The 25,970-nt window shown below is 40.7% G+C and overlaps 1 protein-coding gene across 1 annotated transcript in view; it reads left to right on the top strand.

Annotated features, from left to right (window-relative positions):
• The first annotated feature begins 668 nt into the window (after positions 1 to 668).
• The window catches only part of LOC138420757 (fatty acid desaturase 2-like protein FADS2B), a 39,363-nt gene continuing 14,061 nt past the window's right edge, over positions 669 to 25,970 (top strand). The window contains exons 1-5 of the mRNA XM_069554188.1: positions 669 to 1,213; positions 10,420 to 10,530; positions 20,157 to 20,354; positions 22,506 to 22,607; positions 25,832 to 25,957. Coding sequence (XP_069410289.1) covers positions 893 to 1,213; positions 10,420 to 10,530; positions 20,157 to 20,354; positions 22,506 to 22,607; positions 25,832 to 25,957 — 858 coding nt within the window. The 5' untranslated portion in view covers positions 669 to 892. The remainder of the gene's footprint in view (positions 1,214 to 10,419; positions 10,531 to 20,156; positions 20,355 to 22,505; positions 22,608 to 25,831; positions 25,958 to 25,970) is intronic.

Here is a 25,970-nt window from a genome sequence, read left to right as displayed (position 1 = left end):
TGAAATTTATATAATGTTGTAAACCATGTAACCTTAATAGGGTGTTACAAACATTTTAAAGTCAAAAATGCTTTTTTCAGAAATTTAAAACCCTTAGGGAGAAATAACAGCTGTCAAAAGAACAATTTGCTATATGACTGAGGGAATTCAAACAGGGGTTCTATGACAGTCTGAAAGGGTGGGATGGGGAGGGAGACGCAAAGGATATGGTCGTACCTGTGGCTGATTCTTGTTGATGTATGACAGAAAGCCACAAAATTCTGTAAAGCAATTATCCTTCAGTTCAGATTTTTTAAAATAAAATTTTTAAGTAATCTGAGAAAAGCAGAAGAAAAGGAAAATTTCCAATCTTAACAACAACAAAGAAAGAACATTTCCCAATTCCAGGAGGCGTTCATAGCCTCCTAGAGGTTTTGCAAGCTTCTGCTCATGTGTTGAGTTAAAACAACTCTTCCTTTCAATGGGGGAGAGCTAATGAGCCTGACCCAGCATGATGCCAGGGCAGACAGCAAAGAAGGAGCCTAGCCCCTCCTCCCAGGGGTCAGGCCACACCATTCCCTGGGCTGTGATTGGCTCCAGCTCTTGACTAAAGGACACTTAATGACGAATAAGAACTCTGCTAAAAGATCAGCCAGCAGAGAGAAGAGAGAAAGGTAGACCAGCGTTCTGGAGTGCGGGGAAATTCTTCATCAGGACAAAAAAGACTCAGGACAGAGAGGTGAGAGGCTGGGAAGGGACTCACTATCAGGTTTGCCATGAGTCAAGTAGGCTAAACAGTTTTCTTTGAAGGCTTCTTACTTCACAGGAGAGGGAAAAGGTCATTCTGTAGTTCAATCAGGTGAGAATTAGAAATTCCAGGTGTCAAGTCAGAAATTCTAAAAGTACAAAGACAATGGAGTTTGAAGAAAAGCCTGAGGGCAGTGGGAGCCTTGTAGATGAGAACCAGCTGGACCTAGGTGAGAAGCATCAGGCAAACGGGAAACCAGGAGCAAGTGGGAAAGCCAAGCTCTCTGCAAGGCAGCAGGCAAATGCAAAGTGCGACTTGCCCAGAAAAAGCCTCAACAGGTACACCTGGCAGGAGATCCAGAGACACAATCAGAAGACTGATCAGTGGCTGGTGATCAATCGCAAGGTCTACGATGTTACTGGCTGGGCGGACAGGCATCCTGGTGGGCGGCAAGTCCTCAAGCACTACGCTGGGGAAGATGCCACGGTAAGGAGCTCAAAGCCTGCCCTCTCTCTCTCTGTTCCAGGTGCTGGGTGGCTGGGGCCTTGGCTGTCTTTCCAAAACCATTTCAAGTACCTGTTCAAGCTCCATGATCACTCATCTCCTCCCAAACCAACTTTTCAGTATTCCTATCCAGCAAAAACTTGAAAGCTAATTAAGCCTCAAGGTCTAGCTATTATTTGCACTGGCTTTGGGGTGGGCTCAGACGCTGACAGTAGATACTATGTGTATTGGTTTTTGTTTGGTTTTTGGTTCTTCGTTGGTTTTTGTTCTTGGCATTATGTTTTTTGTTTTATTTGTTTGGTTTTGAAATGTAGTTATTGTCTTATAAGAAGAAAATTACAAATAGGTGAGTAAATTCTGGAAAAAAGGTCGTGACCCAAGTAGAAATTTCTCAGACTCCTACAACTGGAGTGCGTGAAGTAGACAGCAGTCCATCTGGCGAGCATCAGAATGTTGAGCGCTGTTTGAAGCGTACAGTGACACAGGCTTTTAGACTTTGTAGAGCTCTTTTTAGTCGTGCAGTTCATTCAGTGGGATACAGGTGATACAGCCCACTTTAATGGAAGAAGTAACTGAAATCAGATTGGTTAAGTGACTGACTCAAATTCACCAAGCCAGCAGATCTCAAATTGAAAACACTTATCTTTCTTAACTTCAGTCTTAACCACTTTCCTTCACTGGTTTTCCTCATGACTCTCCACCACCAAAATAGCTGAAAAAAATGGACTTTCAATGGATGCCTAACATCATGTATGTTAAGTAGCTTTCAGTTCAGTTCAGCTGTTCAGTCATGTCTGACTCTTTGCGACCCCATGAATTGCAGCATGCCAGGCCTCCTGGTCCATCACCAACTCCCTGAGTTCACTCAAACTCATGTCCATTGAATTGGTGATGCCATCCAGCCATCTCATCCTCTGTCGTCCCCTTCTCCTCCTGCCCACAATCCCTCCCAGCATCAAAGTCTTTTCCAATGAGTCAACTCTTCGCATGAGGTACCCAAAGTAGTGGAGTTTTAGCTTTAGCATCAGTCCTTCCAAAGAACACCCAGGACTGATCTCCTTTAGAATGGACTGGTTGGATCTCCTTGCAGTCCAAGGGACTCTCAAGAGTCTTCTCCAGCACCACAGTTCAAAAGCATCAATTCTTCAGCCCTCAGCTTTCTTCACAGTCCAGCTCTCACATCCATACAGCCACATTCAACTCTTTGCGACCCTATGGACCACATCCTGCCTGGCACCTCTATCCTTGGGATTCTCCAGGCATGAATACTGAAGTGCGTTGCCATGCTCTTTTAAAGGGGATCTTCCTGACCCAGGGATCGAACCTGTATCTCTTACCTCTCCAGCAATGGCAGGAGTGTTCTTTATCATCAGCACCACTTGGGAAGCCCTAAGATACCATAAACACATTATATTCCCATATTAAAGATTAAAAAAAATGATGCTAACACATGAAAATAATGTATCTCACAGTCCACAAATAACAGAGACAAATTTTAAAATCAGATAGGTTTTTTACCATAAAGCACTTTATAACTGATCTTAAAAATAAAATTTCCATTTAATATTGAAGAAGGAGGTTTCTCCATCCTTAAATATATTTAGGAATCCCTTTTAAAATATTCTATAAGAAAGTTGGTTTTAGCCCAATTAGGAACTTTTTCTCCATATTATACACACGAAGAAATGGAGAATAAAAGGTGTCAAATAAACTAATTCAAGATCAGAAAATTAGCATATTATCGAGTACAAATTTAAACAGATTATTTTTATGTTACCCTTATTGTTTTCATGTTAGTATATAATTTTTCCAACTGGTTTCAAAGCATAGGACTAAAAATATTGATTCATGAAGCTCTGCTCTGTGAGTGTTACCTGACTGGTAAAAACAGAATACACAAGCATCGGCAAGTTTGCAAAGTAAGAAAGATTTTGGGTTTTGACACTAGCAACATCTTCTTTCCCCAATTCTCATTTTCTCCAAATTTCTCAACTTCTCTGTCTAATCAGGGTCTTCTACCGTCTTTTTGTCTTGATTCTGTAGTCAGAGGAATGCCTTTATGAACAGACCCTTCCACATTTCCACCACTCCAGTCTGATCTGATATTTTCAAAGCAAAGCTCAACCTTTTCCTGGGAAAGTGTGCATGAGCTTGTAGTCCATGATGGGAGTCTCACATGTGTCAGGAAAACCCTAGGAAGCCAGAGAGCTGAAGATAGAAGAAGCCAAGTGACAGGCACTTGTGTAAGAATTGAGAGAAAAATTAACAAAAATAAAGGGAAAAAATACTTGTTGACGAATAACAGAAAACCACAAAATTCTGTAAAGCAATTCTACTTCAATTAAAAAAATAAAGTGGCAAAAAAAGAGGGGAAAAAATACCACAGATCTCATCTCCACAACACAAAGAAAATATGGACGATGCTTTTCTAACACAAGTCACAGAATCAGCTCAGAGGATGTGTTAGAAAAATATGTACCTTCAACCACCTTGAATATAACTGGTAGATGTAGCTTGCAGAAAGCAGGTCAGCTGATGAATTTGCAATTTGCTGGTGAGTTTTTAATCTCCCAGAAGTTAGAGAAAGACCACGATTCTGCATCCAATTCTAGTCAACAAGGAAGAATTGATTAATAAAATAGAAACAATCAGAACCTGTGGGAAAATACCCATGACACCTCAGGATTTGTTTCTTAAGGATGAGCACCCTGAGCATGGTCAGTCATGTACCCTAACCTTTTAGAAGGCAGATCCAGAATGTTCAGAGGAAAGTCCCCAGTGGATGATGGCTAGAGAAGACGGAAGGGTGCCAGGAGAATTCTGACAACCGCGGTATTCCATGGCCACTCAGAGTCCATGGAGCCTGAGGTACGGTATGCTGGTTAGATAAGCCTGGGAAAGTCCCTGAAATGCTCTGGAACTCAGCTTCATCATCTGCATAATGGGAACAACCTTACCCATCTAATTAGAAAATGAGACTAAAGCTTGTAAAGTGTTTAGCATACTGCCAGACACCCTTTTCATTAAACCATAGCTATTGTTATTCGTATCACACCTCCATAGACTCAGAGGTGTGCTTAACATTTCCTGTTTACCACCTGCTTAGAAACACTGATTGTTTGCTGCCAACTCTTTGGGAACAGAGGAGTATGTGGTGGGGAAACGGCGAGACTCTAGTCAGAGAACCTGAGGTCAGATGCTGTCTCTCTACAGCCTAAAAAGTGTTTGCAGGTGGTGCCCTGAAAGGCAACTGTGCACCAAATATGATCTCTGTGCACAAGCCCTGGACCATAGCTGCACCTGCCCAGAGGGGGGCATCTTTCCTTATTTACATAGAAACTCTTCTCCAAGCGTCCATCCTTCTCATGAAAAGTACATAATGATACGAAGGTAGCTTGTTCCATAGGGCCACTCATTCATTCATTCACTCATTCATTCATGTGGTCAATCATTGTAAAACTTTTTGAGGTGTCCAGTCTAATGATTAAGAGTACAAATTTGGGCATGAAAGAGGTGTGGTTTGCATCTGGTCTCCACCAATTACTAGGAATGTCCTGAGGAGCTTGCTGAAGTCTTGGAGCCTCAGCTCCTTTATCTAGAAAGTGGGATAATGATACTTCTATCTTAGTATGGATGTCAAAGTCAGCAGAGATAAAATAAAGGTTTTCTCCTTATACCTGGCACAGATTAAACACTCAAAAATGACATTTATTATTCCTTAGTTATTCTGAGATAAGTTGTCATTTTGTCCAAAGAATTTTACTAAGAGTTAGTTAGTTCAGTTGCTCAGTCATGTCTGACTCTTTGCCACCCCATGGACCACAGCATGCCAGGCCTCCCTGTCCATCACCAACTCACAGAATTTACTTAAACTCATGTCCATTGAGTCAGTGATGCCCTTCAACCATCTCATTCTCTGTCATCCCCTTCTCCTCCCACCTTCAGTCTTTCCTAGCATCAGGGTCTTATCAAATGAGTCAGTTCTTCGCATCAGGTGGCCAAAGTATTGGACTTTCAGCTTCAACATCAGTCCTTCCAAAGAATATCCAGGACTGATTTCCTTTAGGATGGACTGGTTGGATCTCCTCACAGTCCAAGGGACTCTCAAGAGTCTTCTCCAACACCATAGTTCAAAAGTATCAATTCGTCAGCACTCAGATTACTTTATAGCCCACTCACACATCCATACATGACTACTGGGAAAAAATCATAGACTTGACTAGATGGACCTTTGTTGGCAGAGTCACCTCTTTGCTTTTTAATATGCTGTCTACGTTGGTCATAACTTTTCACCCAAGGAGTAAATGTCTTTTAATTTCATGGCCGCAATCACCATCTGCAGTGATTTTGGATCCCCCCAAAATAAAGTCTGACACTGTTTCTACTGTTTCCCCATCTATTTCCCATGAAGTGATGGGACCAGATGCCATGATCTTCGTTTTCTGAATGTTGAGCTTTAAGCCAACTTTTTCACTCTCTTGTTTCACTTTCATCAGAGGCTCTTTAGTTCTTCACTTTATGCTATAAGAGTGGTGTCATCTGCATAACTGAGGTTACTGATATTTTGCCTGGCAATCTTGGTTCCAGCTTGTGCTTCATCCAGCCCAGCATTTCTCATGAGGTACTCTGCATACAAGTTAAATAAGCAGGGTGACAATATACAGCCTTGACGTACTCCTTTTCCTATTTGGAACCAGTCTGTTATTCCATGTCCAGTTCGAACTGTTGCTTCTTGACCTGCATATGAATTTCTCAAGAGGCAGGTCAGGTGGTCTGGTATTCCTATCTCTTTCATAATTTTCCACAGTTTACTGTGATCCACATAGTCAAAGGCTTTGGCATAGTCAATAAAACAGAAAAATATGTTTTCCCAGAACTCCCTTGATTTACTGATGATCCACCAGATGTTGACAATTTGATCTCTGGTTCCTCTGCCTTTTCTAAATCAACCTTGAAAATCTGCAAGTTCATGGTTCACGCAATGCTGAAGCCTGGCTTGGAGAATTTTTAGCATTACTTTACTAGCATGTGAGATGAGTGCAACTGTGCCCTAGTTTGAACATTCTTTCGCATTGCCTTTCTTAGGGATAGGAATGAAAACTGACCTTTTCCAGTCCCATGGTCACTGCTGAGTTTTCCAAATTTGCTGGCATAATGAGTGCAGCACTTTCACAGCATCATCTTTTAGGATTTGAAATAGCTCAACTGGAATTCCATCACCTCCACTAGCTTTGTTCGTAGTGATGCTTCCTAAGGCCCACTTGACTTCACATTCCAGGATGTCTGACTCTAGCTGAGTGACAATACCATCATGATTATCTGGGTCGTGAAGATCTTTTTTGTACAGTTATTCTGTGTATCCTTGCCAACTCTTCTTAATATCTACTGCTTCTGTTCCGTCCATACCATTTTGTCCTTTATTGAGCCCATCTTTGTATGAAATGTTCCCTTGGTATCTATAACTTTCTTGAAGAGATCTCTAGTCTTTCCCATTCTATTGTTTTCTCTATTTCTTTGCATTGACTGCTGAGGAAGGCTTTCTTATCACTCCTTGGTATTCTTTGGAACTCCACATTCAAATGGATATATCTTTCCTTTACTCCTTTGCTTTTCACTTCTCTTCTATTCAAAGCTATTTGTAAGCCCTCCTCAGACAGCCATTTTGCCTTTTTGCATTTCTTTTTCTTGGGGATGGTCTTGCTCCCTTTCTCCTGTACAATGTCACGAACCTCCATCCATAGCTCATCAGGCACTCTGCCAGATCTAGTCCCTTGAATCTATTTCTCAGTTCCACTTAATAATACTTACAGATTTGATTTAGGTCATACTTGAATGGCATAATGGTCTTCCACACTTTCTTCTATTTAAGTCTGAATTTGCTAATAAGGAGCTCATGATCTGAGCCACAGTCAGCTCCCAGGCTTGTTTTTACTGACTCTATAGAGCTCCTCCACCTTTGGCTGCAAAAATATAATATATCTTTTATCAGTGTTGACGATCTGGTGATGTCCATGTGTAGAGTCTTCTCTTGTGTTGTTGGAAGAGGGTAAGTCTATTATACAAGACACAAGTGCATCAATTCCTATTATAGAACATATTGTTTATTTGATTGTTTCTTCAAAATATATGATTTAAACTAATGCTCAATGCTAATAACTAGTCAAGGCTTAGACCTTCTCACCTAGAAAAGCTTACCTATGAAAAGCCAGAAACAACCTATATGTCCAACAAGAGGAATTAATCACATAGATTACAACATGTCCGTATGAAGCATCCTGCATGCTAAGTTGGGCTAAGTTACTTTAGTCACCTCTGACTCTGGGCAACCCTATGGACTATAGCCCACTAGGCTCTTCTGTCCTTGGGGATCCTCCAGGCAAGAATACTGGAGTGGGTTGTCCTGTCCTCATGTGATTAAAACCTAAGGTGGGGAAACACTTTACTAACTGCCCAGCATGCACATACTGATCTTAACATCCTCCCAAAACAATCTTGTGTCACCCTTCTTTCAGGAAAAGAACTGTACATGTTAAGGCTGGAATGGACCTTTATGGCTTCCTGGCTGTAAAGCCACATAGCCTTGAGTTCAATTCCCGGCTCTCCCACTTACTGTGGCAATGTTCTGAGATTTGGAGTCTTTATATGTATAACAAAGATGATGGAACCTCACAGAAGTAAGCTGATGATGATGAGTTGGCCCACAGAGTGCCTTGTACACAGGATACACTAAAAACATGGTGTTACTCCCTCTCCCCTTCATTTACCGCTGGACTTTCTTCAGGAGGAGCATCCTTGTCAAATAAAGATAATTTAAAAAAAACAGCAACTCATTTTTGAAGGTCTTTTGAGAAGATTTCACAACTTACTCAGTATCTAGACTCTAATAGTGAATTCCTTCAAACTGAATATTCTAAGACTGCCTGAGCCATATTTGCACTGCCCATTAATGCAATGAAAAGAGTTCCACACATCAGGGCAATTCTTACTCTTCTGGAAAACTCTGTAGGTCTTCAGGCTCTGTTGTCGCAGTATTGACCTGTGAATCTTGCTGAAGATCAGAAGAAACAGTGAACTCAGAGGAATATTAGCATCAGCACACTGTTCCAGGGCTCTGGGTGACTTCTCAGAGTAAGAAGCAAGTCCAGGGCCTCTGCCCTGCTCTGCACCCTGACCTTGATCCCTCAGAGAGTTTCTCGCCCTCCTCTGTTCCTTAACAGCAGGCAGAACATGTTTTTCCAATATGGGCCACCCTGAAATGTTTTAGTCACATGGTTAATCACCGAATGACTCTCATCCTGGTTAGGTAAACTAACTTTAGGGTCGTTGAATGTGACAGCGAAAACACATCTTTGAAAGCAGCATTTCCCAAGGGGGTCAGAGCAAGTGTGCAAAGGCAGAAGGAGCAGCAGGTCCTGGACTGGTTCTCACGGACACAAATCCCTTCTTCCATCACTGAATCCAGAAGAGTGAGTCTAAAGAGTCGATATTGCACCCTTCTGAATAGCCTCATTCATGTTATATATATATACATACAAGCCTATACATATGAAAATGCTCCATGTGTAGGTTTGTATGTAGTTCTAGATGTATCTAAAGTTGCTTTAGATTTTGACGATGGAGGATTCATTGTCTTCACTAAAACAATTCAGAGCTCACTCCGAGTGGAGTATGGAAAGAAAATCTCTGAACTGTTATATTTTATTGAAGAGAAGGAAGGCAGGTGGCTCTTATCCTGTGTATCTTAGTCATTCAGTCGTGTACAACTCTGCAAGGCTGTGAACTGTAGCCCATCAGGCTCCTCTGTCCATGGAATTCTCCAGCCCAGAATACTGGAGTGGGTGCCATTCCCTTCTCCAGGGGATCTTCCCAACCCAGGAATCTAACCGGGGTCTCCCGCATTGCAGGCAGATTCTTTACCATCTGAGCCACCAGGGAAGCCCAGAGGCACACGTATAGGAAAGAGAGCTAATATGTTTGAGAATTTACTATAAACCACTCAGATTCTAATCAACTCACTTAATTTTTATAATAACTTTATAAATTGAATAGCTATTACCATCACTCCCGTGTTAGGGAAGAGAAAACATGAGCATGGACTGGTTAAGAGACTTGTCCACAATCACACAGCAAGCATAGACTTAAGTGTAGGAAGGCTGCTCGGGGATCCAGTTTCTAAATCAGCACTCTGCAACACCACCACTCCAGGGTATTGTGTGCGGATTCTACATATTCAAATGAATAAACCTTGGTTATTTTTCTTCATATTGACCATTCCTATTCTCAAAACCATAATAGCAAGAAGCCCAGTATCTTACTCTTGGAGAAAGCTCCTTCCCCCAAAGCAGTTTAAATCCCTCTAGGAAAAAAAAAAAAAAGTCTATATCTTATTTCCAAACTTAAGCAGGACATGAGAATCAATACTGCTTCTCATAGCCACTTGGAGTTACTACTTAACATGGGAATGGAGTTGGAAAAATATAGTGGGTCAGCTCTATTTTGTGCCTGTCTCCAGCACCTACAGAGAATGCTATGGTGTTATTTGTTGTTGTTGTTGTTATTTTAGAAAGAGTGCTAAGGCTTCTTCAGTGACAAACTTAGCCAAGAAAGTGCCACTTTAGACAACTAAGGGTTTGAGGGCTTTGCTCCCATGCTCTCTTAGACATTTATTATCATCAACTTTAACTTGTCTTTCCTTAGAAATAACTCAATTCAATTGCCTCTGTCCCCTGGTCCTTGACCAAGAACTAAAAGAGAAACTGATAGATGTGGTTTGTATAGGTAGTCTTGGTTGCTGCACGCTCCAAACAATGTGGGCAACTTCCACACCAAGCCTGAGGTTTGTCTCTAAAGATTCACAGTGGCCCACAACCTCAAAGCCAACTACTTCTTCTCATGCTCAATAAAATAAACAACGATCTCTTCCAATGCTTGGGGATCAACTTTACAGGACTTGCCTAGTAAGCCATGCACTCAGTGGGTGGATCTCCAGTGTGAGGCTCTCATAGAAGAATTTCAAGGGTAACTCTGATCAGTGAACTTGAAGTGTCAACCTAGAGTTAGAAGTAAATGCTCTATAACATAGTCTGTGCTGATTCCTAAGGTTGGTACAGAACGAGGTAAGAAAGGGGAGATAATCTGTGTGTAAGCGTGTCATTTTTAAGCCTCTAACAGTTCTCTCTGATTCACAGGACGTCTTCCGAGCCATGCATCCGGACCCTGACATTGTGCGGTTGTACCTTAAACCACTGCTCATCGGAGAGCTTGCTCCAGAAGAGCCCAATCAGGAGAGAAACAAAAATGTGAGTGAGGTCTTGGGACCAAAAAGTGTGTGGAGGGATGAGGAAGAGGTATATTTCAGGGCCAACTTATCATTTTCCGTGGAAAACCAGCCATTCTGCCTGGGAGGACCTGCAATAGCACAAATGCTGCTAAGTCACTTCAGTCATGTCTGACTCCATGCGACCCCATAGACGGCAGCCCACCAGGCTCCCCTGTCCCTGGGATTCTCCAGGCAAGAACACTGGAGTGGGTTGCCATTTCCTTCTCCAGTGCATGAAAGTGAAAAGTCAAAGTGAAGTTGCTCAGTCATGTCTGACTCTTAGTGACCCCATGGACTACAGCCCACCAGGCTCCTCCGTCCATGGGATTTTCCAGGCAAGAGTACTGGAGTGGGTTGCCATTGCCTTCTCCAAATAGCATAAATGAGTGGATTCCAAATATTTCCAAATAATGACATCCTCCTGAGGTCCTCAGAATTCTTAAACCTCTGAGAAACAAAGGAATGGGATGCTTGGCCCTGTGCCAAACAGTAATTCCATGATTTCTACCTACTTCTTGCCACACAACTTACAAGTAACTTCTTTTTCCATGACTGTTTATAATTGTTTGATGTTCCCTGTTAAACCAGTTTCCATGAGAGCAGAGACTATGTCAATTTTGCTCATCCCTCAGTCCTCAGTACCTACCAGTGCAGGATTGGACCTGTAGTAGGAATTCCATAAATAGCTGTTGAATCAATGATGTGACTATATCCTAATTATAGTTCTTTTTACAATTGGAGAAATTACAGTTCCAGGAGAATAAACTACCTTCTGTAAAGCAAAGACAGGAACTCCAGTTCACCTCTTCCTGGCTCCAGACCTTTGGGTATTCCCCACAAAAATCACCACTTTTTTATTTCACCAAGACTTTGGTTGACTGAAAAACTGTCTTCAAAGGGCAGGGCCTCCATAAGACTAGAATTCACTAAATGGTTGCACATAAAGCTTAAAGGGATTTTAGTAATATTAAGCACTTCTTTGGTTGTTTTTATTTATTTGTTTATTTATTTATTTATTTTGCACTTCATGTTTTAAAACAGCTTACAATTGTACCATTCTTTTGAAATACTTTCTACAAGGTGGTGATCCAGATATCACTGTGCGGCAGAAAGAATATGAATTATATTTCCATTTTAAGAAATGAAGAAACAAACTCACAAGGGGATAGCAGGAATCTGAGGAAAGAGGACTGGTTAAGGGCAGGCCCAAGACGAATACTTAGGCTGACTCCTGAGGTCCATGTGCATCCCTCAAGGCTGTGTGTCAGGAAGCAACGCACTGTACTGAGACGAGTGGGCCATCAGGCACACAGCCTGGACACAGCCCGGTTCCTATGACAAGGTGTAGGAGCCGAGATATTGTTGTTGGGTCAGTAAGTCATGCCTGACTCTTCACGACCCTGTGAACTGCAGCACACCAGGCCTACATGTTCCTACACTATCTCCCAGAGTTTGCTTGAGTTTCCATTGAGTCCATGATGCCATCCAACCATCTCATCCTCTGTCACCCTCTGCTCTTCCTGTCCTCAACCTTTCCAGGCACCAGGGTCTTTTACAATGAGTTGGTTCTTTCCATCAGGTGGCCAGTGTATTGCAGTTTCAGCCTAACCATCAGTCATTTCAATGCAAATTCAGGGTTGATTTTCTATGGGGCTGATATGTTTGATCTCCATGCCGTCCAAGGGACGCTCAAGAGTTTTCTCCAACACCACAATTCAAAAGCAAGAATTCTTTGATGCTCAGCCTTCTTTCATGTCCAACTCTCACATCCAAACCTGACTACTGGAAAACCCATAGCTTTGACTATATGGACATTTGTTGGCAAAGTAACGTCTCTGCTTTTGAACATGCTATTTAGGTTTGTCACTGCTTTTCTTCCAAGAAGCAAGCATCTTTTAATTTCATGGCTGCAGTCACCAGCTTCAGTGACTTTTGGAGCCCAAGAAAATAAAGTCTGTCACTGTTTCTATTTTTCCCTATTTGCCATAAAGTGATTGGACTGAATGCCATGATCTTCATCTTTTCAATGTTGAGTTTGAAGCCAGCTTTTTTACCCTCCTCTTTCACCTTCATCAACAGACTAATTCCTCTTCGCTTTCTGCCATTAGAGCGGCATGATCTTATCTGAAGTTGTTGATATTTCTCCCAGCAATTTTTATTCCAGCTTCTGCTTCATCCAGCACAGCATTTCACATGATATACTCTGCATATAATTTAAATATGCAGGGTGATAATATACAGCCTCGACATACTCCTTTCCCAATTTGGAACCAGTCCATTGTTCCAAGTCTGGTTCGAACTGTTGCTTCTTGACCTGCATACAGGTTTCTCAGGAGGCAGGAAAGATGGTCTAGTACTCCCATTTTGTTATGAGTTTTCCACAGATTGTTGCGATCCACAAAGGGTCAGAAGAAACAATAAACCCAGAGGAATGTTAGAGTAGTCAGTGAAGCAGGTTTTGTTTTTGTTTTTGTTTTTTTAAGTCGCTTGCTTTTTCCATGATCCAACAGATATTGGTAATTTGACTTTTTGATTCCTCTTCCTTTTTTTAAATCCAACTTGTATATCTGGAAGTTCTCAGTTCATGCACTGTTGAAGCCTAGTTTGAAAGATTTTGAGCATTACCTTGCTAGCATGTGAAATGAGAGCAATTATGTGGTATTTTGAATGTTCTTTGGTATTGCCTTTCTTTGGGATTGGAATGAAAATTGATTTTTCAAGTACTGTGACAACTGCTGAGTATTCCAAATTTGCTAGCATATCGAGTGTAGCACTATAATAGCATTATCTTTTGGGATTTCAAATAGTTCAGCTGGAATTACAGCACCTCCATTAGCATTAAGTCACCTCCATTAGCATTTTTCATATCAGTGCTTTCTAAGGCCTACTTGACTTCACATTCCAAAATGTTTGGCTCTAGGTGAATGACCATACCATTGTGGTTATCTGCATCATTAGAGCTTTTTTTGCATAATTCTCTTTATTCTTGCCACATCTTCTTACTATCTTCTTTTCTGTTAGGTCTTCACCATTTCTGTCCTTTATTGTGCCCATCCTTGCATGAAATGTTCCCTTGACATCTCCAATTTTGTTGAAGAGATCTCTAGTTTTTCCCATTCTATCATTTTCCTCTACTTCTTGCTTTGTTCACGTAAGAATGCTTTCTTATCTCTACTTGCTATTCTCTGGAACTCTGCATTCAGTTGGGTATATCTTTCCTTTTCTCCTTTGCCTTTCACGTCTCTTTTTTCTCAGATATTTGTAAGGCCTCTTCAGATCCCACTTTGCCATTTTGCTTTTCTTTTCCTTGGGGATGGGTTTGATCACCACCTCCAGTACAATGTTGTGAGCCTCTGTCCGTAGTTCCTCAGGCACTCTATCAGATCCCATCCCTTGAATTTATTTGTCACTTCCACTGTATTACTGCAAGTTCCTACCTGAATGGCTTAATGGTTTTCCCTACTTTTTTTCAATTTCAGTCTGAATTTGGCAATAAGGAGTTTGTGATCTGAGCCATAATCAGCTCCCGTCTTGATTTGCTGATATATAGAGCTTTTCCATCTTTGGCCACAAAGAATATAATCAATCTGGCTTCAGTACTGACGATCTGGTGATGTCCATGTGTAGAGTCGTTTCTTGTGTTGTTGGAAGAGGGTGTTTGCTTTAACCAGTGCATCCTCTTGGCAAAAATCTGTTAGCCTTTGCCTAGTTTCATTTTGTACTCCGAGGCCAAGCTTGCCTATTACTCCAGGTATCTCTTGACTTCCTACTTTTGTGTTCCGATTCCCTATGATGAAAAGGATATCTTTTTTTGGTGTTAGTTCTAGAAGGTGTAGTAGGACTTCAGAGAACCATTCAAATTCAGCTTCTTCAGCATTAGGGGTCAGGGCATAGATTTGGATTACTGTGATACTGAATGCTTTGCCTTGGAATCAAACAGAGATCATACTCTCATTTTTGAGAATGCACCCAAGTACTACATTTTAGACTCTTTTGTTGACTATGAGAGCTACTCCATTTCTTCTAAGGGATTCTTGACCACAGTAGTAGATACAATGGTCATATGAATTAAATTCACCTATTCCCTTACATTGTAGTTCACTGATTCCTAAAATGTTGATGTTCACTCTTGCCATCTCCTGCTTGACCATGTGCAGTTTACCTTGATTCATGGACCTAACTTTCCAGGTCTCTATGCAATATTGTTGTTTACATCATCAGGCTTTACTTTCCCCACTAAACACATCCATAACTGGGTGTCATTTCTGCCTTGGCCTAGTCTTATATTCTTTCTGGTACTATTTCTCCACAGTTTCCCAGTAGTATATTGGACCTCTACTTACCTTGGGTGGGGGGCGCTCATCTTTCAGTGTCATAGCTTTAGCCTTTTCATACTGTTCATGGGATTCTTGGGCAAGAATGCTGAAGTGGTTTGCCATTCCCTTCTGACCATGTTTGGTCACAACTTTCCATCATGGCCCATCCGTCTTGGAACCCTGACTTTGAAGGGCTTGAGACTGTGGGATATGAGTCTAGGCCAGTTTCCAAACCTGTCTGTGGTTCAGTGTCTCTCTGTGTAAAATAGCAACAATAGAATCAACCATATAAGTGTTATTGGGAGATTACTGAAAGAGTTAAAGGCATTTAAAGTGCTTAGAACACTGCCCAGAATGTAGAAAATGTTCAATAAAATTTAGAGACTACAATTATCATAAACTCAGCAGTCACGCAAGTAACTTGCAAGCCTCTAAGTTTACAGAGTCATTTAGGGCAGGACGCACTAGGGCAAAAAGAGGAAATGATGCAGAGCTTTGTTGTTTTCCCTAAATATTTTCTCTAAGGAAAACATAATCCCATTCATGGTTGAGAGCTATAATTGTTCATTATCTAAAACAGTGTTGATCCCTGAGGGTAAAGAGATGACATGAATTTTCTTTGTGCATCTGTGATTACCCGGAGATATGTATATAGACAATTAGTGTTTGAGCACAAAACTGAATGTCAGGAAGTACAGGCTAAAGTCCAGCTTCCATCACTTGCTGAGGATTTCACATTAATCACTCTTCTGGGCTTTAGTGATCCCCAACAGTACAGTGACTGTGATGGTAAAATCAGCCAAGCTTGGAAACACCCTGTTGCTGTTGTTCAGTTGCTAGGTGTGTCTGACTCTTTGTGACCTCATGGACTGCAGCACGCCAGGCTCCCCTGTCCTTCACCATCTCCCAGAGCTTGTTCAAACTCTCATATCCACTGAGTCGGTGATGCCATCCAGCCATCTCATTCTCTGTTGTCCCCTTTTCCTCATACCTTCAATCTTTCCCAGCATTAGGGTCTTTTCCAATGAGTCAGCTCTTCCTATTATGTGGTCAAAGGATTGGAACCTCAGCTTCAACATCAGCCCTTCCAATGGATATTCAAGACTGATTTCCTTTAGGATTGACTGGTTTGATCTTCTTGCAGTCCAAGGGACTCAAAAGAGTCTTCTCCAACACAACAGTTCAAGCATCAATTCTTCGATGATCAGACTTCTTTATAGTCCAATAGACTATAAAGTCCACTAGAAAAACCATAGCTTTAACTAGACAGTCACTTGTTGGCAAAGTAACGTCTCTGCTTTTTAAAATGTTGTCTAGTTTTGTCTTTTCTTCCAAGGAGCCAGCCAGGTTCAGTTTCATGGCTGCAGTCGTAGTCTGCAGTGATCTGGGAGCCCAAGAAAATAAAAGTCTGTCACTGTTTTTATTGTTTACCCCATCTATTTGTCATGAAATCATGGGACCAGTTGCCGTGATCTTCATTTTTGAATCTTGAATTTTAAACCAGCTCTTTCACTCTCCTCTTTCACCTTCATCAAGAGGCTCTTTAGGTCCTCTTCACTTTCTGCCATAAGGGTGCTGTCATCTGCATATATGAGGTTTTTTATATTTCTCCTGGCAATCTTGATTCCAGCTTCTGCTTTATTCAGCCCAATATTTCTCATGATATACTCTGCATAGAAGTTAAATAAGCAGGGTGACAGCATACAGCCTTGATGTACTCCTTTCCCAATTTGGAACCACTCAGTTGTTCCATGTCCAATTCTCTTACTTCTTGACCTACAAACAGGTTGCTCAGTAGGCAGGTAAGGCGGTCTGGTATTCCCAGCGATTGCAGAATTTTCCACAGTTTGCTGTGATCCACATGGTCAAAGGCTTTAGCACAGTGATTGAAGCAGAAGTAGATGTCTTTTGGAATTCCCTTGCTTTCTCTATGATCCAACAGATATTAGCAATTTGATTGCTGGATTCTCTGCCTCTTCTAAATTCAGCTGGAACATCTGGAAGTTCTTGGTTCACGTATTGTTGAAGCCCAGATTGGAGAATTTTAAGAATTCTTTTGTTAACGTGTGAAGTGACTACAATTGTGCAGAAGTTTGAACATCCTTTGGCATTCCCTTTCTTTGGGATTGGGATGAAAATTGATTTTTCAGGTCCTGTGGACACTGCTGTGTTTCCCATGTTTGCTGGCATATTGAATGCAGCACTTTAACAGCATCATCTTTTAGGATTTGAAATAGCTCAGCTGGAATTCTATCACCTCTGCTACCTTTGTTGGTAGTGATGCTTCCTAAGGCCTACTTGACTTCACACTCCAGCATGTCTGGCTCTAGGTGAGTGATCGCAAAACCATCATGGTTATCTGGTTCATTAAGATCTTTTTGTATAGTTCTTCTCTGTATTCTTGCCACCTCTTCTGGATATCTTCTGCTTCTGTTAGGTCCATATGGTTTCTGTCCTTTATTGTGCCCATCTCTGTATGAAATTTTCCCTAATTTTCTCGAAGAGATCTCCAGTCTTTCCTATTCTATTGTTTTTCTCTATTTCTTTGCATTGATCAGTGAGGAAGGCTTTCTTTTTTCTCCTTGCTATTCTTTGGAATTCTGCATTCAGATAGGCATATCTTTCTTTTTCTCCTTTGCCTTTCACTTCTCTTCTTTTCTCAGATATTTGTAAGGGCTCCTCAAACACTGCTTTGCCATTTTGCAGTTATTGTCCTTGGGGATGATTTTGATCACCACCTCCAGTACAATTTGTGAACCTAAGTCCATAGTTCTTCAGGCACTCTGTCTATCAGATGTTATCCCTTGAATCTATTTCTCACTTCCACTGTATAACTGCAACTGATTTACTTTAGGTCATACATGAATGGCCTAGTGGTTTCCCCTACTTTCTTCAATTTCAGTCTGAATTTGGCAATAAGGAGTTCATGATCTGAGCCATAATCAGCTCCTGGTCTTGTTTTCACTGACCGTATAGAGCTTCTCTATCTTTGGCTGCAAAGAATATAATCAATCTGATTTTGGTATTGACTATCTGGTGATGTCCATGTGTAGAGTCATCTATCATGTTGTTGAAGGAGGGTGTTTGTTATGACCAGTCTGTTCTCTTGGGAAAACTCTGTTAGCCTCTGCTGAGCTTCATTTCATACACCAAGGCCAAGCTTGCCTGTTACTCCAGGTACCTTTGACTTCCCTTGCATTCTAATCCCCTATGATGAAAGAAAGCTAAGCACTGAAGAATTGATGCCTTTGAACTGTGATGTTGGAGAAGACTCTTGAGAGTCCCTTGGACTGCAAGGAGATACAACCAGTCCATCCTAAAGGAGATCAGTCCTGAATATTCATTTAAAGGACTGATGCTGAAGCTGAAACTGCAATACTTTGGCTACCTGATGTGAAGAACTGATTCATTTGGAAGGACCCTGATGCTGGGATAGATTGAATGTGGGAGGAGAAGGGGATGACAGAGGATGAGATGATTGGATGGAATCACCACCTAAATGGACATGAGTTTGAGTAAGCTCCAAGAGTTGATAATGGACAAGGAAGCCTAGTGTGCGGTAGTCCATTTGGTCACAAAGTGTCAGACACGACTGAGCGACTGAACTGAACTGATGATGAAAAGAACATCTTTTTTTGGTGTTAGTTCTAGAAGGTCTTGTAAATCTTCAGAGAACCATCCAGCTTCAGCTTCTTCAGCATTAGTGATCAGAGCACAGACTTGGATTACTCTGCTAGTGAATGGTTTCCCTTGGAAATGAACAGAGATCATCTTTCATTTTTGATTTTGCACCTAAGTACTATATTTTGAACCCTTTTGTTGACTAGAACACTTGTGTGATCTGTGAAAGTTATCTGTGGCCACCAGCATTCTGATGTTCACGGGGTCTTTAGAGATGAGCCCATCCAGACCCTTCCCAGGTACTGGATCATTTAAAAGTTGTATCAGTGAATTTTGAAATGAATTTTCTTGCTTCTAGGATTGTTCATAGCTTTTCTTTATTAATATTTCAAATTTTACTCTTTTCTTTTACATCTGAACAATCAACTTTTCATTCTTATACCCTGGTCACTTTCTCAACAGTCTGAGTTTCAAACCCACTATAGTTATTAAGCTAAGGAGATATTTCTTCCCAGGCCTTCCGCTGACTCTCGAGTATGTGCAAGTTCATAAATCCATGCTAGCACTTGACGTACATACGTAAGCACAGTACATGTACACAGAGTAAGGACTCCTTCAGCCAATAGACACCCAACAAATACCAAGGGCACCCTGTCTCGTTCCTGCAGAGCTTCTGAGCATCTCACAAGAAATTCATCCTTTGAGCTAATCTAAGTGAACGCTATCTTTCATAGAGGAGTCTTTTGCACACACTAAACAGATGATAACATAGAAAGTAACACAGATCCGTATAGATAGCAAAGTTCCCCAAAGTATAATCAGAGATCAAACAACACATTGATTTAAAAAGGCAATTATTATTAATAGCTACACACTTCTACATACAAAACAGACAAACAACAAGGACCTACTGTTTGGCAGGGATCTATATTCAATATCTTATAATGGTCTACAATGGGATAGAATCTGAAGAAACAATATGTGTGTATATATATATATATGATTTGCTGTACACCTGAAACCAATACAATATTGTTAATCAACTAAACTTCAATAAACCTTTTTGTTTGAAAAAGTAGAAAATTAATTTAAGGGGTTTTCCCTGGCAGCTCAGTTGTTAAGACTTCTCCTTTCAATGCAGGGGGTGCAGCTTTGATCCCTCGTCAGGGAATCCAGATCTCACATGCTTCACAGCCCCCCAAAAAATAAATAAAATAAAATAAAAGCAATATTGCCACAAATTCAATAAAGACCTCAAAAGAAATTATCTGTATCAGATTTGTTTAATTAATCAGTTTTAAAAAGAATTGTTAGAGTTATATATCTGTTCACTGAACCTCCCCCATCCCCCCCAAAAGAAGTAAGTTATAAGTCTCATTACAATGTGAGGACAGTTTACAAATCACTACTCATTTGTCTCTTCTCACAAAAAATATATATATATATATATATATTATCATAACTTGTTTTAAGCATGTTGCTTTCTGTTAATTTTTTAAGGTTTCATTTTCTTGTTTAAATTATGCCTAATTAAATTTATTAAATAAATAAATGTCTATTCATAAAATTAAGGTATCATACACTGATAAAATAGATTAATAATATATGTTCATCTGTGCTCCCTCTCCACTGAAGGAACTAATTCCTTTCTTGCATGCTTATTTCACAGTCCCGGTTGGTGGAAGATTTCCAAGAACTGCGGAGGACATTAGAGACCTTGAATATGTTCAATGCCAGCCTGGGGTTCTTCTTCCTTCACCTTGCCCAGATCTTGATTTTGGAGGCCCTGGCTTGGGTAATAGTGTGGCATTTTGGCAGTGGCTGGCTTATCACAATATTCATTTCTTTTCTTCTCACGGTTGCTCAGGTAAGTAGGTATCTTAAGCCCAGGCAGTGGCTCTATGGGAAGCCTCAGAATTTTTCTTCTCTCTTTACACTGGTATCAGTGGCTGCCTGGCACTTCCTCTCAAGCTAAGTTATCAGAACCCACAGGGCCCCAGTTCTCTTATCTGTAATATGGGGTAACAATTTTTTATGGAAATATTCTGAGGAGAACTAAGCAAGTTACTCTGTAGAGTACTTAGCACAGAGACTGGCATGTGGTAAATATCCTTGACAGTTGCTGCTCTTTGCCCGACATTATCCGCACAATGTCAGAAACTGCAGTTCCTTTCTAGGCCACGTAACCTTCACCTTTGTCTTTCGTTCATTAACCAACCGACGTTTCTCATGGTTGTTCGGTGATTTTGTTAAGACTATAGGCACACACACAAGCTTATTTTGTTCTCTTTTTAATCGCTCAGTTGTTTCCAACCTTTTTGACCCCATGGACTATAACTGGCTCCTCTGTCCATGGATTTCCTCAGGCAAGAATACTGGAGTAGGTTGCCATTCCCTTTACCAGGGAATCTTCCTGACCCAGGGATCAAATCCGAGTCTCCCACATTGCAGGCAGATTCTTTTCTGTCTTAGCCACCACGAAGAAAGGAAGCCCCATATTAATTTATACCTATACGTGTGTGTGTATATATATATATACACACACATATATATATTACTGTTTATACATGCTGTTTAAACATGCTTCCACTTAAAAAAAAAAACAGATTCTACTAAAAAGAAGTTATATATCTGTATTTTTTTTTAAATTCCCTGAGACCCTAGCCAAAAGCCTCATTTCACCAATACTTATCAATACACCAGTCTATGAAGAGAGTCCATTTATTATTACAGGATAATAGGATGGTTTTTCCAGTGGTCATGTATGGATGTGAGAGTTGGACTGTGAAGAAGGCTGAGTGCCGAAGAATTGATGCTTTTGAACTGTGGTGTTGGAAAAAACTCCTGAGAGTCCCTTGGACTGCAAGGAGATCTAGCCAGTTTATTCTAAAGGAGATCAGCCTTGGGATTTCTTTGGAGGGAATGATGCTAAAGCTGAAGCTCCAGTACTTTGGCCACCTCATGCAAAAAGTTGACTCATTGGAAAAGACTCTGATGCTGGGAGGGATTGGGGGCAGGAGGAGAAGGGGATGACAGAGGATGAGATGGCTGGATGGCATCACTGACTCAATGAACGTGAGTTTGGGTGAACTCTGGAAACTGGTGATATACAGGGAGGCCTGACATGCTGCGATTCATGTGTTGGCAAAGAGTTGGACATGACTGAGCGACTGAACTGAACTGAAGGATCATGTATTCTACCAGAAATGGCAATCAGCAACTGGCATGTAGCAGGGCAATTGATAAATCCTTTGAATGAAGCACAGATCTCTGAAGATGGCATTCTATGACCACAACACTGTATTGGGGACACAAAGGGAAACACACCTGACCCTGCACTTGGGAAACAGTCTTCCAGGGGAGGAGCTGGTCATTGAAATATCTAGACATGATATAAGGCAGAAGGAAAAGAAACAAGCATGTGCTGTTGGAGCAGAAAGAGGTATCTAATTCTAATTGAGGCAATTGGGGATGATTTCATGGAGAATTAACATCAGTGTTAATTACAAAATTTTATCTGCTCATTTTTTATTGAAAAGTCAACTTGCTTTATTCTTTGAAAAGCAACTTTTGGAATCAAGAAAGGAAACAAATATTTGACTGCTTAGCATTATCAGGAATTTTACGTGTATTCAGCTGCAAAACAGCTCAATGAGTAAGGTATATTATAATCCCTGCTTCTCAAACAAAGAACTGAGTTCAGAGGTACCGACTAGCTTGCCAAGAGTTGTATAACCTGTAAAGTGGTGAAGGACAGTTTAGAGCCCTAGTCAACCTGACTCCAAAGGCATCCTCCTTCCATTCCACACTGGAGGTTGTGACAGTTGAGAGAAGAGTATTGTCAGCTAACAGAACCACCTGTGCAAAGGCACAGAGATGGGAAAGAACACAGCAAGTGTGGCAGATGCACACAGAGCTCTCTCAATATTCCCAGGGGCTCCCAAGTCTACCAGAGGGCTCACTTACTACTTTCTTCTTAACTTGTCAACTTCTCTGACAGTAATCCTGTCTCTTCTAGGCTCAGGGTTCATTTCTGCAACATGACATGGGGCACCTTTCCATATTTAAGAAGTCCAAGTGGAACCGCCTGATGCAAAAATTTGTGATGGGTCATCTCAAGGTACAGAATGTTCCAGGAGTATGATGGGATTCTGAAAGTCATTTCACTAAGCAGTGCTTTCTACATACACTTATCAGCAAAAAATGTTACTACACAGCCCACAAGTAAATGTAAATATACTAACAATGTAGTGACTATACGCGCGTGCGCGCACACACACACACACACACACACACACAAACATTATAACATATATGCGAAAATTAGAATTTTAAATGTTTAGGAGAAATGGTTAATTTTATTTAAGAAGTTCTTTTTTTTCTTAGCCAACAAACTATTTGGCCCAATCCCTGGTACACCATTAAAGAACCACTTCTCAGGACATATATCCTACAAAATCATGAGTAGAGATATTCTTAGAAGGGGTCTGGACATGTACTTCTAGGAGGCTAGGGGAATCCAGCAAACCATTTAATCCTGGGAAGACAATGTACAAATAAAAGAAATGATGCAGAATAGATAAAAGTTTAACAAAAGAGAGAAACCATGGAAAGTTAGATGGCTCGGTTTAAGAGTTGAGGGTTGCAAAACCCAGACTGCTGGAAAAAGTAGGGGCAGTTGGTCTTATCCCCCTCAGATATGCTCCAGAAGAACAGGAACACTATCCTATGCACCCCTGAAATGCAGCGCCTAACAGAGTGCCTAACACACAGTAGGCCTTCAATAAGCATTTGTTGAATGCATGAAGGAATGGATGGAATGATGGATGGATAGATGGACAGATGCTAGATAACAGTACATGGATTGATGAAAGTAGGTTTTAGCCCAGGCTCTGATTATGCTCACTGTGCAACCCTGAACAAGTCAGATTCTATCTCTGGCTCTCAGTGTTCTCATCTCTAAAACTAGGACTTCAACTGGATATCAGCTTTTCTATGATGTTCTAGGATTTGGTGAGAAACCAAATGACAGAATGATCTCTGTTCGTTTCCAAGGCAAACCATTTAGAATCACAGTAATCCAAGCCGAGCTAACTCTGCTAGCCTTTGCCCTGCTTCATTTTGTACTCCTTTTCAGAATTCTTGCCTTGATAACCCCATGAACAGGATGAAGTGGCAAAAAGATATGACACGGAAAGATGAAGTCCCAGGTCGGTAGGTACCCAATGTGCTACTGGAGAAGAGTGGGGAAATAACTCCAGCAAGAATGAAGAGACAGAGCCAAAGTGAAAACAGTGGTGAGCTGTGGATGTGACTGGTGGTGGAAGTAAAGTCCAGCGCTGTAAAGAGCGATATTGCATAGGAACCTGGAATGTTAGGCCCAAGAATCAAGGCAGATTGGAAGAGGTCAAACAGAAGATGGCAAGAGTGAGCATCGACATTTTAGGAATCAGTGAACTAAAATGGACCAGAATGGGCGAATGTAATTCAGATGAACATTATATCTACTACTGTGGGCAAAAATTCCTTAGAAGAAATGGAGTAACCCTCATAATCAACAAGAGTCCTAAATGCAGTACTTGGATGCAGTCTCAAAAATTAAAGAATGATCTCTGTTCGTTTCCAAGGCAAACCATTCAATATCACAGTAATCGAAGTCTATGCCCCAAACACTAATGCCGAAGAAGCTGAAGTGGAATGGTTCTATGAAGACCTACAAGACCTTCCAGAACTAAAACAGAAAAAAGCTGTCCTTTGCATCAAAGGAGGCTGGGATGTAAAAGTAGGAAATCAAGAGATACCTGGCATAACAGGCAAGTTTGACCTTGGGATGAATGAAGCAGGGCAAAAGCCAACAGAATCTTGCCAAGAGAACACACTGGTCACAGCAAATACCCTCTTCCAACTTTATTATTCCTGTATATATTTCAAATATTTTCATTTTAACACAAAAGAAATATAAAAATTCTTTTTTCATTCTGAGGCTTTGAATCTAGTATATATTATATCCTTACACAGCCCACCTCAATTTGACTGGTCACTTATTAAGTGCTCAGTGGCCACACATAGATAAGGGCTACTCTATTGAGCACTGGAGACCTAAAATACACATTAATCATTTTTTGAGAGATGTCATATATTCAGTAAAAGCTATGACTATTGCTTATTCTTCTATAAATGATTAACATAATATGGGAAGGGAAGAGAAATTTAATATCTCAATATGCCAGTATTCTACATACAGCAATTCATGTCTCCTTAAACAACACATGCAGGTAAATGTCATTATATTATACTATATTTACTGAAGATGAAACTGAACATCAAAGGGTAGATAATTTTCCCAAACCACACAGATGCATTTATACATCCAGTGGATGCAAGTAAGTTGATGTGCTTCCAAATCCTTTTCTCTGTTAAAACCTTAAGATTTTCACTGAAAGAGAAAAAAGTCCCAAACAACTTAATCAGAGATGATACGAGCTCAGCATCAACTAAAATACTTTTATTCTTTCATATGTAATGAGATCATTGAAGCTTGAACACGTGATGATCAGAGGCAAGCCCCCATAGGAGATGACTTCAGATCCATGACTTTTTAAAATATTCATTGAAGTAGGAACCCTGAGGCCATTTCCTCCCCAGAACTAATTAGTTTTAGAGCTGAAGTTTCTTTCTTTATAAAATAAGAAGTGTTCTATCTGCTCTACCTATTTCATGTTTCTTTTTAAAAGGAGGACAAAAAAAAAAGAAAGAAAGATGTAAAAACATTTCATTTCAATGGTTTTTATTCTTCTTCATTATCAGGAGTTGTTTTAACCTGGAATTTGTGTTCCTGGGTAAGATAATTATTTCCTGGTAAGCTTCTAGAGCCTCTAGGCAATGAATCATTCTGTGACCCAGGAATGAGGGGTGGCGGCATGTTCCAGGAATCCATATCCGAATTAAACTTTGGAGATGTAGGCAGAAAACTCTGATTGTTACTATTCAGACGCTGGTCAGGTCCGACTCATTGTGACCTCATGAACACAGCACACAAGGCCTCCCTGTCCATCACCAGTTCACAAAGTTGCTTTTTTCATGTCCATTGAATGGGTGATATCATCCAACCATCTCATCCTCTGTCATCCCCTTTTCTTCCTGCCCTCAGTCTTTTGCAGCATCAGGGTCTTTTCCAGTGAGTTGGCTCTTCACATCAGGTGGTCAGTATTGGAGCTTCAGCTTCAGCATCAGTCCTTCCAATGAATATTCAGGGTTGATTTTCTTTAGTTTTGGAAAACTCTGATAATGAAAGATATTTTAGGAGAGAAATCTTGCAGCTAATGAATGTTCTCTTCTCCTCAGGGCTTATCTTCAAAATGGTGGAATAACCGGCACTTCCAACACCATGTAAAAACAAACATCTACCCTAAAGACCCAGATATTGATATACGCCCACTTTTTGTTATTGGAGATTTACAAGCTGTCGAGGTATGTTTAGAAA

The sequence above is a fragment of the Ovis canadensis genome, chromosome 15, assembly GCF_042477335.2.
Source record: "Ovis canadensis isolate MfBH-ARS-UI-01 breed Bighorn chromosome 15, ARS-UI_OviCan_v2, whole genome shotgun sequence".
NCBI classification, from domain to species: Eukaryota; Metazoa; Chordata; class Mammalia; order Artiodactyla; family Bovidae; genus Ovis; species Ovis canadensis.
The sequence above is the reverse complement of the archived record's forward strand: the minus strand, read 5'-3'. Positions and strand labels throughout refer to the sequence as shown.